This window comes from Diabrotica undecimpunctata, chromosome 6 (assembly GCF_040954645.1).
Source record: "Diabrotica undecimpunctata isolate CICGRU chromosome 6, icDiaUnde3, whole genome shotgun sequence".
NCBI classification, from domain to species: Eukaryota; Metazoa; Arthropoda; class Insecta; order Coleoptera; family Chrysomelidae; genus Diabrotica; species Diabrotica undecimpunctata.
This window is the reverse complement of record NC_092808.1, coordinates 33245133-33261887: the sequence shown is the minus strand read 5'-3', so window position 1 is coordinate 33261887 and position 16755 is coordinate 33245133. Positions and strand designations below refer to the sequence as shown.

The following is a 16755-nucleotide window of genomic DNA, read 5'->3' as shown; positions in this document are numbered from 1 at the left end:
TCGATGAATGCCATCAAGAACAAAAATCGTTCACAGCTAAAATCTTTAGAGGACTACTTGAGGGTATGCTTGTCTACAATTCGTCTTAGAAAGGATTTAATAATGAAGGGTCACCAAGTACAAATATCGCATTAGATATGGTGTTACTATTTTTAATTAGACGGACATTCTGTTTTATACTCCATTATTTTTTATTATCAACTCGTCTCTTTTAACACAAAATATATGTTTGTAAGTGCATTAACATTTTGTTTTCTTAATGTTTCAGTAGTTTTCATAATGAGCATAGCATTAACTCAATTGATTATGTTTTAAATTATATTTTTAAAGAAAGTCAAATTATTATGTGAGATTATTTACCCGAGTGTGCCGTGGCTGAACAAGTTTTTAACTTAGTGTACCTCAAGCTAAAAAAGGTTGGGAACCGCTGGTCTATGCGCACATAATTTGAACTGAATTTGAGGTATATTGGCGCGTACAACTCCACATAAAGCATTGTTCGTGTTTTTCTGGAGTTGTCTTTTGTTTTTTACATGTATGCCTTTTGCATATTTGGGTGAAGAATTAAAACATCTTAAGAAAGTAGGTCTACATCTAAACTAGATGTGGTACTTAATACTATGAAATACAAAACTCTTCTGGGGAACACCGAAAATTACAATACCTAATCGAACCAACCAACAAATTTTGTGACATACACACAATACAAAATAAGATACAATGGCTACAAATAGCACAGCTGCTAGAGAATGATCAACAGTGATCGATCGAAATGATAGGACATTACATCTAAAAGTACATTACATTATACGCCCGCTCCCGCATTGTTTATGATACTGTCTTGTCGCAGTTGTAAAGAAACATCAGATAAAAAGATAAATACCTCCACATATTATTCTAGTCGCGTCTACCACTGCATTTTTCCGTAATATCTGTTATATTTGTTTCTATTCGAATGTATCTCTTAAAAAATTCATCCCTAAGTTAAAAGTAATTACTAATATTTTTTAATGTCCCTTATTAAGTTCCATGGTTTCAATTTCATATTTAGCGACAGGTGTCTTAACATTGTATTTTTAGACTAATAAATTATAGTAAGAGTTTGCAATATACGGTGTGGAAACCTCGTAATAAAATAAAATTGTATATGCTCTTATTTGAAAAAATGAAAAACGACAAACACTAATAAAAGCAGTTAAAGCACTATACAAAGAAAACAAAGTAGCTATTAAATGTGGAAATAAAGCCTACAATCCATTTAAGACGTCAAAAGGACTTCTACAAGGCTGTGCTACGTCCCCTACTCTGTTTAAAATATTCTTGGAAAAGACACTCAAACCATGGAGGAGAAAGTGCGAAGGAATGGGCATACCAGTAAGAGACGAATACCTATACACCTTAAGTTTTGCAGACGATCAAGTAGTCATCGCACAAGATGAAGAAGATCTCAGCTTTATGCTCAGAAAACTAGAAGAAGAATATAAAAACAACGGAATGGAAATAAACTTAGAGAAAACCGAATACCTAACAACAGAAAACAAGGATATGAGAAACCTAGAGATAGACGAGGGAAGACAAATAAATGGAACAGATAAATTCAAGTATTTAGGAACCATAATATCGAACCAGGGAACAACAGAAGAAGATATAAACAACAGACTGAGACAAACAAGAAACTGTATAAGACAACTACGATAAAGACAAAAAAGAGAATATATAATAGACAACTACTATAAAGACAAAAAAGAGAATATATAATACCCTGACAAGAAGTATCCTGACATATGGGTCCGAAAACTGGACAATAAACAAGAGAAATAGAGGTAGAATAAGAGCAGTAGAAATGGAGTTCCTGAGGAGAAGCTGTAGACTTACAAAAAGAGACAGAATTGAAAACGCAGAGATTAAGCGGAGAATGGGAGTGCAATCAGACATAATCGACTATATAGAGGAGAAGAGACTGGTACGGCCACGTCAGAAGAGCGGACAGAGGACGCTGGATAAACAAAATCACAGAATGGAGCCCGATTGGAAGAAGAAAGAGAGGAAGACCCCGAAGGTCATTCAGAGACGAAATCGACGAGGCTATGGAGAAAAGAACCCTGCGAGATGGAGACTGGAATGACAGGGAAAATTGGAGAAAACGGTTGAGTGAAGGAAGACAGTGAAAACTGTGGAAATCCTTAGTAGTAGTAGTAGTAGTAGTATGAAAAACGCGGGGACACGTCAACTTTAAAACGTACAGGGTGATTCACGCAAGTCTAGCACAGTCCATAATCTTTATTTTTAATGAAACCACATGTATATTTTTATGTTTTTGAAAGTTCTTTAACAACCTGGTCTTAAAGAACTATATTATAAGTAATATAAGGTGAAATTGTGTATAATTTTCGTCAAGAAATTAAATACAAAACCCAATATATTGATTCTTATTAGTTATTGTTGATATTGTTTAGAAAATTGAAGTCTTTATTTGGCTAATTTAAAAAAATACCAGTATTTAAAGCGTGATAAATTATTACAGTAAAACCTCCGTTAACCGAAATAATTGGGGGGAAGGCTGTTTCGGATAACAAGAATTTCCGTTAAAAATAACATTGTTTTTATATTATTCTTGGTCAAAGTATTGGTGTTAAAAAATACGATGAGGTGATTTTATAATGTTTTCTAATAATAAGATACAGAATAAAGTAATAAAATCACGGAAAATAAACAAGTTTAACATTCTTTTTTAAAGAAATCTTCTATTTTCTTTTGCGTTTTCGTTTGACAACGATGTTTAGCAGCTATATCTCTCCATCGTTCATTTGCAGAACGTCATGAGTTTGCCTCATTCGACTGTTCGAGGAAACGTAAAGCTATCTAAAAAGGACAAAACTTTAGCAACGACAACAAAAATTAAGAACCTTGTCGTGTCCCTAACTAATTAGGCCTACTGTATAAAATTCTTATCTCTAAGGCATTGAAAATCTCGTCGGCGGTCTCGTGCTGCCTGTTGTCTGTTGGGTCGTCATCTTCGGCGTCTGATACGCTCAGGTTGTGTGGATGAAGAACCATATATTCACTTTCTGAGTAATCGGCTGCTAACCACTCACGTATCTCTTCTAGGTTAATTTCGTCACATCCCGGCAAATTTTTTTTTAAAGTTTAATTTCTTCTGTCGTTCCTTTACCATTTTCTTCTTCGGGATCGTCAATCAAAATCCCATCAAAAAGTTTGTTCCAGCATTTGAAGATTTGATCTTGGCCCACAACTCAGCACACCAATAAACAACATGTTTCATTGTTAAAGATTTGAGAATTTCGGGAACACTTTTGCATTCATGCGTCTCCTGTAATGACAGATGTCTTAAGAATGCTCCTCTATAATGTCTCTTGAATGTCTCTATTACTCCCTCGTCTAACAGCTGAATTAAGCTCGTGACATTCGGTGGCAAAAATCTAACAATTGTCACCATTTTGTAGATTTTGAGGGTGAGGTGGCGTATTGCCAACAAGCAACAATACTTTGATGGGAAGGTTTTTTGATTTTAAAAAGGATTTTACACTTGGGACGAATTCATTTTCGAACCATTCTGAAAATAAAGTGGTCGACATCCATCAGCTTTTTTGGCTTTTTTAAAATGATTTGATTTGGAAATGGCTTGATTTCCCAACACACATAGGCATCAATCGGTGAATGAAATTAATGGAATTGTTTACGTTTTGCGATAAAAATTTACTTTTTATTGACGAAATTATTGAAACTGTCAGCCGTTTCGGTTAAACGATGTTTCGGTTAAGGGAGGTTTTACTGTAATTTCAAAATTTGATGTAGTAATTGTATTATTGTAATAACCTTGTATTATTCATAATATACTTCTTTGAGATGAGGTTTTTAAGTAGCTTCTAAAAACATAAATATATGCAGGGTGTTTCAATAGCAATAAAGATGATGGGCTATGCTTGACTTGTGGGAATCACCCTATACATTTAAATTTATGTTTAAAAAGAGCACATTTAAATTTAGAAGTTGAGAGGTTCCAGTGTTTTTTTTTATAATTTTCTTAAATAGGACACAAACATGGTACACTTCCCGTCATATAAAACTGGTACACTTTTTTTTTCCCAATGTAAACCTGTGTTCAGACTGGACACAATGGTTTGTGAATCAATTCGTTGTTGCCATCACAGATAACGGAATTTCAGTAAATTTAAATAAAACGTAAAACGTAAAAAAAACGTTCAAAAATTTATAAGTTTTTAGATAGGTATTATTTTTATTATTAACAACAAAAAACCGTATCTAATAAATTTAATAACCAGAGGGAGGATTGAGTTAATGTCCAAAATTTTGAACGATATTTAAACTTAGGGTATTTGCACAGGGAACATTGGAATGCATCTACTGTAATTTTATACTTCAATTACTTACAGAACACAAACTGTTGACTGTATGTTATGTCAATAAGTTTAGTAACAGGCAAACTACCTAAATTAATTTATTATTTATTACATAAACGATCAATGTGAAAAACTAACATTATACTTTATCCTACGTAGATTATAAACTATAAAATATCCGGGGCGAAAAATGCTTTTCAAAACGTGACAGTATTACATTACAATCCAATATCACACTGTAATGTTCCTTATGGAGGTTGAATCTACACCCTAATTGTAATCCGTTTTTATCTATAAATAGACTATTACTTTGTTACACTATTATGTATAAAATGTAAACAAAAAACATTTACCTACCCATTTAGATGCATATTTTTTTCAAAATTAAATGATTTACGGTGTATAAATGATAATGAGAATAAAATTAAGCGGAGTAAGATATCATTGTCTGTCTTAAAAAATCCTCTTATAACTGAAAAATGTTGGTTTAGTATCTACAGATGTTATCAGTGCGTGAAAACTTCCCGAACGTATCCGAACGATTAAACATAAAAATTAAACATAAAAAATATTGCTTGCCATCAGTCAGATTTGACAAGTTTGTCAAAGTGAATTTTTAAAGATGCCACGTCAGTTAAGTCAGTTTGATAAAACGAGAATAATTTCAAAAATAGAAGATGGTTGATCTATTCGACAACTGGCTCAAGAGTTAAATAGAAGCAAAACCACAATCCACAACATTAAAAAAAAAATGGGAAAACGAGCAGACTTTGGATAGAAGGAGAGGGAGTGGGAGACTAGAGTTATTACTACAGCCCAACAAGATGAAACATTAACTAATTATTTAAGAGCGTATCCCTTCCATACGGCAAGGCAAGCAAAAGTTAATACAAACTTTAATGCTTCTATACCTACAGCATTAAGGTGAATTAGAAGAACAGATTTAAAAAATTGTGCAGCCGCCCGAAAATACAAATTTAGCGAGGGACATAAACAAAGTAGACTCCTATTTGCAAATTACGTTTTAAATGATCCAGTCAATTTTTGGGACCGTGTAATTTTTACTGATGAAAAAGTATTCCAGTCTCATTATGATGGCCATATTAGGGTTTATAGACCGCCTCGAAATAGGTTTAACGAAAACTATATTTTATCAAGTGATAAGTCCGGACGGTTCTGTGTAAATGTTTGGGCTTGGACGTATAGAGGAGGTTTAGGAATGTGTTGGAGAATTGAAGGACAATTCAATACTGAAACCTATTTACATATATTAGATAATGTGATGTTGCCATCGGTTAGGGAAATTTTGCCCAACAATAATTTTATTTTCCAGCATGACAACTGTTCAATCCACACAGCCCACCATGTACGTGATTACCTTATGGAAAATAGCATTGAAGCTCTTCCATGGCCCTCTAAAAGTCCAGATATTAATCCAATAGAGAACGTTTGGGGACTTATGATTAACAAAATACAAAAATTAAATGTAGTTCTCCAAAACAGGGATCATTTATGTACCATCATTGAAGAAACCTGGGAAAGCTTGGCCAAAGATGAAAATTTGTCACTAAATTTAATAAACTCAGTTCCCAGAAGATTACAAGAAGTGATTAATAATAATGGAGCTATGACAAAATATTAACTTTTCGAATTGTAATACATATATTTAAATTCCACACTTGTCCAAATTCCACAATAAAATTTGTCCAGTGGGTTTTATTTACTGTAGTATTCCACAACTCAATACAGTTTTGTGCTACACTTTACGAGAAACCAATCACTCCTCTCGATTTGAAATTAAACATAATAATTTAAAGTCATGTCTAGACTTATTATCTATCATTATTTTTGAATTGAAATATTTTCATAAATTATAATAAAACACAAATTAATAGAATTTTTTAAGATGTATGTTTAAATAAATGTTTAAATATAAATGTGACTGACTGATCGAGAATGCTCGATATTGTTTTAGTTTTTAATATACTTAAAAACTTGCGACCTGTCGCACAGACCTGCTTTTAGCTGGTTTGATATAATATTTTCGTTGAACTGGCAACGTTACCTTCGAAATTAGAATGACACATGTGAAAAGCTCAACTTACACAACTTGAAAACCACGATTTTCGGTTATAAGAGTTGTACCAGTTTTTTATGACGCGAACGGTACCTACATATTTCTTAATTGTTTCACAATGTCACCAACATTCTTTTTGAAAGTAGTATATGTCTATGACTATTGCATCGTATTGTCTCATTATTTCGAATATTTTAACATATAGTAAGTATAAATTAATTGAAATTTTTGTGACAGGTATTAGAGCTAATATGTACAAGAGAAGCCGGAGCAGTATTCGATGCAGGCGGATTGAGCTGCATTCTACCATTTATTCGCGATAATGGTCAAAGAGTACACAAAGACACACTTCATTCCGCTATGGCTGTCGTCTCAAGATTATGCACCAAGATGGAACCAGCAGACGCCCAACTACCAACTTGCGTATCCGCACTCAGTTCTTTACTACACCATGAAGACAGCCACGTGGCCGATGGCGCACTTAGATGTTTCGCTTCTGTAGCCGACAGATTTACAAGAAGAGGTGTAGATCCAGCTCCTTTAGCTCAGCACGGTATGTTTTTTATATTATTTACATGTGTTTTAATTTCCAAGACAAATGGCATTTTTATCAATTTAATGGTATTCGTATACTTAGAACGTCTTGTCCGAGGAATACGTGACGTATTAGAAAGTTGAGATATACTTGGACATTTAGTTCTACTCGCCTATGGGTATTAGTGCAAAATTATAAAGAAAAATATACTCAACGGATAAAAAATTAGATAACTTGGAAATTATAAGCCAGACTGAAAAAAAAGTCCCGGAAGGGTAAAAGTCTCCTCCTCTTTGTCTTCTATTATGTACATCTTGCAGATTTATAGTTATTAGGAATATTGACATTGTTCCGGAGTTTTTATTGCTCTTTTGATGATGAATATTCGTCATTCTCTATTCTGGGTTCTTATCCAGTATGTTTCTTCAATTCCTCTCTCTTTTTTATGGTTTTCCCTAGACCATTAGCCTTTCCATATTGTTGGCCCGAGTTATATTACCAGTGGATTAATATTCTCATAAACACTAAGCTAATGATACAAATATTAAAAAACAAACAAACAAAAGAAACTAAAAAAGTATATAGAAGACAGTAATGAAGCCTTCTATATACTATATGGCTGCTGACAGTAATACTATATGTCACTGAACAACAAAGGGACCTATAGAGTAAGATCCCAGAGCGATCAGACATAACTTATTTTCACACAGATGAAACCTTAGAGTCTCAGTAGCGTCTCGCGTGCTTTGAATACCTGCGTATTTATGAAACTTGCTGAGTGACACCTGGACAGGTACCAGGTGAGAAAGGTAACTAAAAATAAGAGCTATTTAACTTAAATTTACATAACTGATTTTTATACATATTTTGTAGAATATTATTTTGAAAATACTGTAATAAGTGTCAGACACTTGTCATGGACCAGAACTTTGTCAGACGCTTTAAAGCTCCACTAAAATTAAATGAACTTTACTTACTTTTACATGTCTGATTTTTAAATATGTTATTAATGGAACTATAATAAAGTTATATTTAATCAGTCAGACAAATTAGAATGACCAAATATCCCTCAAACACAAAAATTAGTTAACCAGAAGTATGAGCGCGAGAGTGCTGTGCTTGCATTTCAGAGTGAGTGAGACATTGCGATAATTACGTTACGATATTTGCATAATTTAAAAAATGATGATTCGAATGTATGGTTAAACGCAGGCACCGGAAATAACCAGAGATACATTAATTTGACAAAGGTTTACGAGTACTTGGGACCATCTTTATGTAGAAGTTTGCTAGGGTTTCACGCTCTAACTGGATGTGACTTTAATCCCACTTTTTTTAAAAAGGGTAAACAAAGACCATTCAATATATTAATGAAGAAACATGAATATCAGCGAGCTTTCATGCAGTTTGGAGAATCAGAGTTGTTTACCGATGAAGCCACCCAAAAAGATATTTTCAAAATAATCCAAAAATTTATCTGCGAAATTTATAGTTTTCCTGATACGTGCAACATTAATGCTGCCCGGCTTCAATTTTCTTATGAAACCAAATTGCTCCGAATTAATTATCCCAAATATATTCAATACATTAATTTACTTTAATATTTATCTTAATGCTAGAGTTCATCATATTAAAATAGAGATGCAAAAATATTTAATCGGATCGAAAACAGTAAGTATTCTTAATGAATTTGAATTTTTTACTCTAAGGCTCATGCGCACAGCACTCTCGCGCTCATACTTCTAGTTAACTAATTTTTGTGTTTGAGGGATGTTTGGTCATTCTATTTTGTCTGACTGATTAAATATAACTTTATTATAGTTTCATTAATAACATATTTAAAAATCAGACATGTAAAAGTAAGTAAAGTTCATTTAATTTTAGTGGAGCTTTAAAGCGTCTGACAAAAGTTCTGGTCCATGACAAGTGTCTGACACTTATTACAGTATTTTCAAAATAATATTCTACAAAACATGTATAAAAATCAGTTATGTAAATTTAAGTTAAATAGCTCTTATTTTTAGTTACCTTTCTCACCTGGTACCTGTCCAGGTGTCACTCAGCAAGTTTCATAAATACGCAGGTATTCAAAGCACGCGAGACGCTACTGAGTCTCTAAGGTTTCATCTGTGTGAAAATAAGTTATGTCTGATCGCTCTGGGATCTTGGACTACTATGTAATGTGTACCTCTCTAGTCTTTTGCTCCGATTTCTGCATTGAAATACCCTGCAACTTACAATGTGAGCCTTTTCCTCTTGCCTTTTTTTATTTATTTACAAAGCTCAACAGGTCTTCTGAGATCTTCCTGTACGCTATCAAACAATCTTTATCTGGGCCGTCCTTTCCTTCTTTTCGTGATTGTGCCCCGTTTTAGGATTATCTTTGACATCCTCTTCCTTTTTATTTTCATCAAGAGACTGATGCTTGGTTCATTATATAGTTCCTCTAGCTCCTTGTTTGTTCGTTGAAACCAAGCTTCCACCGTGTTTTTGTCTCCATATTTAGCTCGGAGCATTATCCCATCTTTCTAATTTCGTCGTATTTGCTTTTTTCATTGTCTATACGTTTAGTCTATACTATAAGTTTATTTTTTTCGACACATTTGGATTCATCAGTGGTCTTAGGCTTACCATCTTTTTATTTCCTTTTGCTAATCTGGCATTCAGTTCCCATTCTTCCTGACATTTCCCTTTTATAATAAGCCCCAGATACGTAAAATTGATCTCGCTTTCGAAACTATATTCCCTGTGATTCATTAGATATGAAAGTAAACTGTGTCTCTTCTTTTTGCACTGTATTTCCGAGTATCATGTACTTTGACTTTTTCTGGTTTATTTCTAAGTCAAAATATTTTGCCTCATTTTCTCACAGCCTCTTTGCCTCATTAATCTTTTTATAAAATTTCTTAACTCTTAATTTGTTTTCGTTAGAATAGAGAGATCATCAGTAAAGGTCAGACATTGATCCTCATTGATCCGGTCGTTTTAACTCGGCTATTTCTAATTATTGTTTCCAATACCAGATTACAGAGGACTGTGGATAACCGATCACCTTGTCCAAGACCTCTGTTCGCTTCAAATTTATCCGATGTGAATCCTCTCCATACTACATGATTTCATGAGGAGCATTCAGGAGCTCAGTGCTTCATACATTTTATTCCTTCTTATCCATCATAAGCTTGTTTAAAATCTATTAACATCGCATGAAGGGTTACCTTTTGTTCATAGCAGATATTCTGGTTTTCTTTTAGTGTAAAAATCTAATCTGTCACTGATCTCTTAACTCTAAAACCGGCCTGTTGCTCATGCAGTTTATCTTCAGCAAATCTGTTGAGTCTCTCTCTTAGCATCCTTGTAACAAGTATCCAACAGACCAACATCTCTGTATTTTTACCTGCCAATCTATCCCTCTTTATGTATATAGATAAAATCTTTGGTCCAATCTTTGAGCATATTTTCCTTTTCACATATCCTCTTGATAAGGCTGTACATCCTTTTTTGTAGTTCTTCTCGTCCATTTAGCATTTCCGCTGCTATTTATTTTTCTCTCGGTCTTTTGTTATTTTTGATTATACTTTTAATCTCTCCTTCACTAGGCAGTTCTATAATCATTCTCATCTGTATTTTGCCCATTCAGTAGTTCACTAAAATGTCTCTCCCATATACCTATCACTGATTCTTTTTCACTCGCGTGTTCCATCTTCTTTTTTCATGTATGACTTGTAATTCTGGTATCCCCTTTCAGTTTTTTAATTTCTTATAAAACGACCGTATTTTTTTTTGTGAAATATTTCCTATATTTCTTGTAATTATTTTTTTGTTATATTCTCTTTTCTTTTGTCTACATACCTTTCTCATTATTCCTTTTTGACTTTTATAACTATATATTTGTTAAATAATTTGATCAATTGCTGTAGTTATGTATTGTCCCTCTTATAGTTTTCCACATTTGCTCTATTCCTAGTTTCTCTTCGTCTTTCTAGGATAATAGCTCTTTATTTATTTCATTGATATACTTTATTTTTATTTCCACTTCGCTTAGCTTTTCTATATCATATCGATTTTTAATATTTGAATTGTTTTTCTCATTTCTTCAACTTTTCGCACCATTCCACATACAGCTCTAACCAGAAAATGGTCCTAATCCATTTAGGCTCCTCTCCCAGTTCTTATATTTCTTATAAATTTCATGTGGTTTCTTTCCACCAATACGTGATCAACCTGGTTAACTGTCCTTCCATCGGGAGACATAAGGGTCCCTTATGTGTTTCTTTTCGTTTTAACTGGGTGCTCTCTACCACCATATTTTTTCCATCGCAAAACTGATTAGTCTTTGGCCATTATCATTTGTCACTTCATGCTTGCTATGTATTCCAGCTACTACGTTATACATAGCTTCTTTCCGCACTGTTTGCATTGCAATCACCGATTACTCTTTTATATCATTTTTTGTTCATCGTTGCTCGTAGAATAGGTCCTTTGTTCATCATCTTTTACCTCGGATGGGGCGTTTATGTTATACTTATATTCCTTTTTCTCCCTTCATTCGTATTACGCACATTCTGTCAGACAGAGCTGAAGGACATAACTATCTCTTTAAAATGTTTTGCAACTGCGAAACCTCTTTCCAGCATGCTGTCTTTCCCGCCACTCTTAAATAGCGCTATACTCTCAACTTCCGTTATTTTATTTCCCATTTTTTAGTTTTTTTGTAAAGCCATAACATCTATTTTGTATTTCTTTATCTCATTGGTTAACCCTTTAATCGCTTCCTCATCATAAAAGGACTCTCTAATGTTCCAGGTCGCTAGTATCATCTCGTTTGTGCATTTTCTTGCCTTTTTACTTTAGTGAAATTTTTGTGAATGGTCTGTAAGAAAACAATTACAGTGAACCATGTAAGTTTTGCAAGGTGATAAAATTTTTACACATCTTCACTACTCAATATTCAAAAAAAATAAACTTTTAGTCGAATTATATACAAAGACTTTCAAAATACTCCTTCGAAAAAATTTGGTTACTGCTTGATTTTGTTCTCCAGACCTTCACTCCATATAGCAGCATTAGAAATACATCACATCGTTAAGTATATTGAGACAAAGATAGCTTAAACCGCCAAGGTCGTTTGTGCCGTAACTTGAAAAGGGAACTCAGTGCAATGGTGTATTCGAGAGCATTAACATCCATTTAATTTCATACTATAGGACATTTCTGTTAAGAGAATTTATTCTGTTAGTTAATTTGGTATTGAAATATGCAAAATTTAAATTAGATATATTTTATTCTTCAATTTTATTTCAGGTCTGGTCAACGAACTGTTAAGTAGGCTCTCTAATGCTGCGGGGCCAGCAGCTGCCAGTGGTACTCAAACAACACCCGGTAAAACTCCATCTACAAGTAATCCAGCAACAGCTACACCTGATTCCAAAGCGAACGCAGCTTCAATATCGACCATTATTAGCCTCCTTTCAACTCTCTGTAGGGGATCTCCTTCTATAACATATGTAAGTTTTGAGATTTTCCTGTTAGTAGTAATTAATAACGTCAAGTTATATGTAGTTGTGAAACTCGAGAACTACTGATTATTTTAGTACTAAAATTTATGAATGTCATTAGGACCTTCTACACTACTTTATGGTCTATGTTATGGTCAATCCCATATTCGCTGGCACTGCGACGTCCTCTTAATAGAAAGATAAACAGATAGAAAAAATCAAATAAGTTTGAAATAGAAAAATACTTTATTTTAAACCTAAATTAATCTGTAAAACTTTGACAGTAAACAATCACATTTGACAGTAAACAAATGTAATTTTAATGTTATTTAGTAAAAGAAGTTTCAAATTATATCTGCTTATATAAATTATTATATAAATTATCTGCTTCAATAAAGAACTTGTTTTATATGTTAATAATAATATTAAAGGAAATATGTATTAATATTAATTAATTGCTCTTCAAATGAGACGTTTGCCAAAAAATTGTTTAGTTATTTTTAGAACAATGGAAGTAAACAATTCTAGTAAATTTTTTATTCAATAAAAAATATTTCTGCATTTTTTAGACAGTAATTTGAAAGGCATGAATTGTCAAGTGTTGAGTCTGTTTTAAATTATATAAATTCTAGTGAGAATATTTAGCATATTTAAGTTATTCTAATATAGAGTGATGATAAGAAGGAAAATAACTGCTGCAAAGTCGATATGACCATTTTTATGAATCACAAAGTGCAGACTGTCGATTAATTCATCGTTATAACGAAATAATCGAAAATGTGGCAGAACATGTTAGAACTGGAAGCTCGAGAGATAGATAGACTTGGTGCAAAACTTCAAGAACCTTTGAAATACGGATACCCGAAAACAATGAGTCGAGAAATACCATTATATATATATATATATATATATATATATATATATATATATATATATATATATATATATATATATATATATATATATATATATATAAATTTTAAATAATTTGTAACAATTTTCACATGGAGAAAAACATTAGTCTTTGTTTTTTTTTTTTATTTAGTGTCTCAACTACAAGGTTATTGACACGGCAATGTTTTTACGGTAGATATGGGAAGGTTTTTGAGGATACAAAGGTGATGTTATCGGGACCTGCAGTTGAATTTTTGCAACTTGGAAGAATATTAAAGAGTTCCTGTAGTGTAAATGGAGTGTTTAAGACAGTAGAGTCAAATTTGAGAGATTGTGAAGGATATTGTACACGAGGATTTGTTTCTTTGAGTACATTCTTGTTTTTAAATCGTTCGGCAACTACATTGACGATTTGTTGATCATCGGTTACTAAATTACTTTTATGTAAAAGAGCTGGAATTCTTGTGTGCGTATTCTTTCCCGCATTTTATTAATTTTTTTCCAAACTTGAGAAGGGGCGGTATTATGAGTTAAAGTGGAAATGGAGTTTTTCCATGAGTGTTTCTTACTTTGTTTTAAGATATACCTCGCCCCTTGGCTCTAAGTTTTTTAAAACAAATCAAGTTTTCGTCACTTTTGTGACGAAGGCGTTACTTATGAAGAGTAGTTTTGTATTCTTTTATAGCAGTTGCACACCGTTTATTTCAAAATATAGAGTTGTTTCTCATGTATATCTGAAAATTTATTTTATGTAAATACTTTCTTAACAATATTCCTTATTTTTGAAGTGTAATTGATTAAAGTTGCACTATTGATTTAACTTTGTTTTATCGCGATGACGTTTCATTGGCAGTGACTACGTCAATGCTATTAAATATGTATTCAAAAAGTGCTGCTAATACGCTATTGACATTTTTCAATTTTTGATGTTGAATAATACAGTAGATTTACTACTTTTTAAATAAATAAATGCTTATTTTCGATAAAGAGTTGATAGAAATTAAGAAACATGAAAATAGTTGTTTCTTGATAATAGAATTGTTTTTCATGTCTTATTTTTAGTTTCTAGATGTGATATCGAAGCATTTATTACCACGATACGTCATAAGAATAACAACATTATTCTAGTGAATATGATTTATTTTTTAATTTATTTAATATTTATTTTATAGGATTTACTAAGATCTGAGCTGCTGGACGCCATTGAAAAATCACTAAAAGGAGACGAACGATGTGTATTGGATTCAATGCGTCTAGTCGATTTGCTGTTGGTGCTGCTTTTCGAAGGGAGACGAGCTTTAGGAAAATCTGGATCGTCTTCGTCCGGCCAACTGATGCCAAGAATGAGGCGCATGGATTCCGCAGCTGAAAAATCTCACAGACAGCTAATAGATTGTATAAGATCCAAAGATACGGATGCATTAATTGAAGCTATAGGTAACTTTTAGTACAATTCACAATTTAAACAGTTTCTTTATAGTATATATTACATTTTTAATAACGCACACAAAATTTATGATAGAAAAAACTTCGAAATCTACAACACTGCTAAGTAAAAAATACGATAAAGTATGTGAACGTACTTTGTAGCACAACAAACGATAGACAGTGTTTGAGGTACACAAAATGGACGAGGCCGCGGTGCTCAGAGTCAGAAGAGATGTGGGGTGGTCCTTAAGATATCCTTACTACCACATAAACAAAAAAAATGTTAGGTTAGGTTGGGTAGGTTTTGTTGGGATAGGTAGGTTATGTAACCAGAAATATGGCATAAATAAAAGAAAGAATAATTATAAACAATTTACCTTGACTTTTATGTGATGCACAAGGAAAACTCTTAAAACCAAAATACATATATATATAAACAAGTAACAAGAAACAATCACACTCACCTGATATGTTCATTCAGGAAATCTGTTGTTAGAGAAATCAAAAATATTATGTTATTACATACAAGCTATATTTATTATTAGCCGAAACATAGATTTTACTGGACATATTAATTGACATCTTACAAACAGAAATAAACATTGCTGTAAATGTGTATTTTATCATATTTTGATTCCTTGACTAATCCTTGATCTCTGTTCTTTAACTATTTAAAATTTTAAGTCTCTATCCTAATAATATTCCTTTTAATTGTTATTTTCTTCATGTTTCTCGTATGTGTCCTCAACTTATCTATTTTATTCCTGAGAAATTATTTTTTTGTCAAAATAAACGAAAATTGCAAAACATTAGTAATAGCAATACACAGTTTGGCTTCAGGAATGCCCTAGGAACAAGAGAAACCTTATTTGCCATAAATGTATTGGTCCAAAGAGGCGTGGATATAAATCAATCACTCTATGTCTGCTTTTTAGACTACAATAAAGCATTCGATAAAATTAGGCACAACCGTCTCCTACAACTGCTCCAACGAAAGTATTAGGATACGAAGGACATTAGAATTATTTCCTAACTTTACTAGGATCGAAATAAGGAGAGTATCAGACAAGGATGCACATTATTACCTATCGTATTCAATATGTATTCCGAAGAAATTATCCAAGAAGCGTTAGAAGGACAAACAATAGACATAAAAATGAATGGAAAACCTATCAACAATTTAAGATGCGCTAATAATACGGTACTGATAGCGGAATGTTTCTAAGATATACAGCAAATAGTAAACCGAGTTGTGGAACACAATGAAGAAATATGTCTACGGTAAAGGGTATCAAGCCAATGATGTGAACTCTACGAAAAAAACTCAACTTATGGTAATCATTACATCACAACAACGACAAGAGAGCCTAATCATCCACGGAGAACAAATATAACAAGTCCAAAAATACAAATGTTTAGGATCAATAACTAACGACAACAACGACTTTACCGAGGAAAACAAAGCAAAAAACATTAGACAAGAATAACAAGATGCTTCATTTTTATCAATTTAACGGCCTTTACCAAGTTATAATGAAAATTTAACTGTCAATTCCAATATTTTAAGTTTCTTGAATCTTAGAATCTTCAATTATCTACACAGATAATTGTCAAAGTCCGCTTCTGGCACTGGATGTGCCTTTTATACTCCATCAAGCAACATAGAAAAATGCTTAAATTGCAGCTTAAATTAATTGTAGATAATGCTTTTTCAATATTCAGCGCTGAAGCAATTGCAATTTACGCAGGTTTATTACATTTTAAAATACACAAAAGAGGTCTTTAGTAATTGTTCCTAACTCATTTTCTGTACTGACAGCTATTCAGGCAAATATATTTTCGAGTCAAGTCATAACTTAAACAGTTATTTAAATTAAAAATTTAAATTAGAAAATACTTTATGTAATCTATAAAAAACAGAGTTACATTTTTTTGTGGTTTACA

At 32.6% G+C, this 16755-nt stretch overlaps 1 protein-coding gene across 5 annotated transcripts in view; it reads left to right on the top strand.

Annotated features, from left to right (window-relative positions):
- Ufd4 (ubiquitin fusion-degradation 4-like) overlaps window positions 1-16755 on the top strand; it is a 165112-nt gene that overhangs the window by 65506 nt on the left and 82851 nt on the right. For all 5 annotated transcript variants that reach the window (XR_011951199.1, XM_072534601.1, XM_072534600.1 and 2 more), the window contains 3 exons: window positions 6697-7012; window positions 12296-12498; window positions 14556-14820. Coding sequence is in view for 4 of the 5 variants with exons in the window: in XM_072534601.1 (XP_072390702.1) it covers window positions 6697-7012; window positions 12296-12498; window positions 14556-14820 (784 nt within the window). In the remaining variant the exon portion in view is untranslated. The remainder of the gene's footprint in view (window positions 1-6696; window positions 7013-12295; window positions 12499-14555; window positions 14821-16755) is intronic.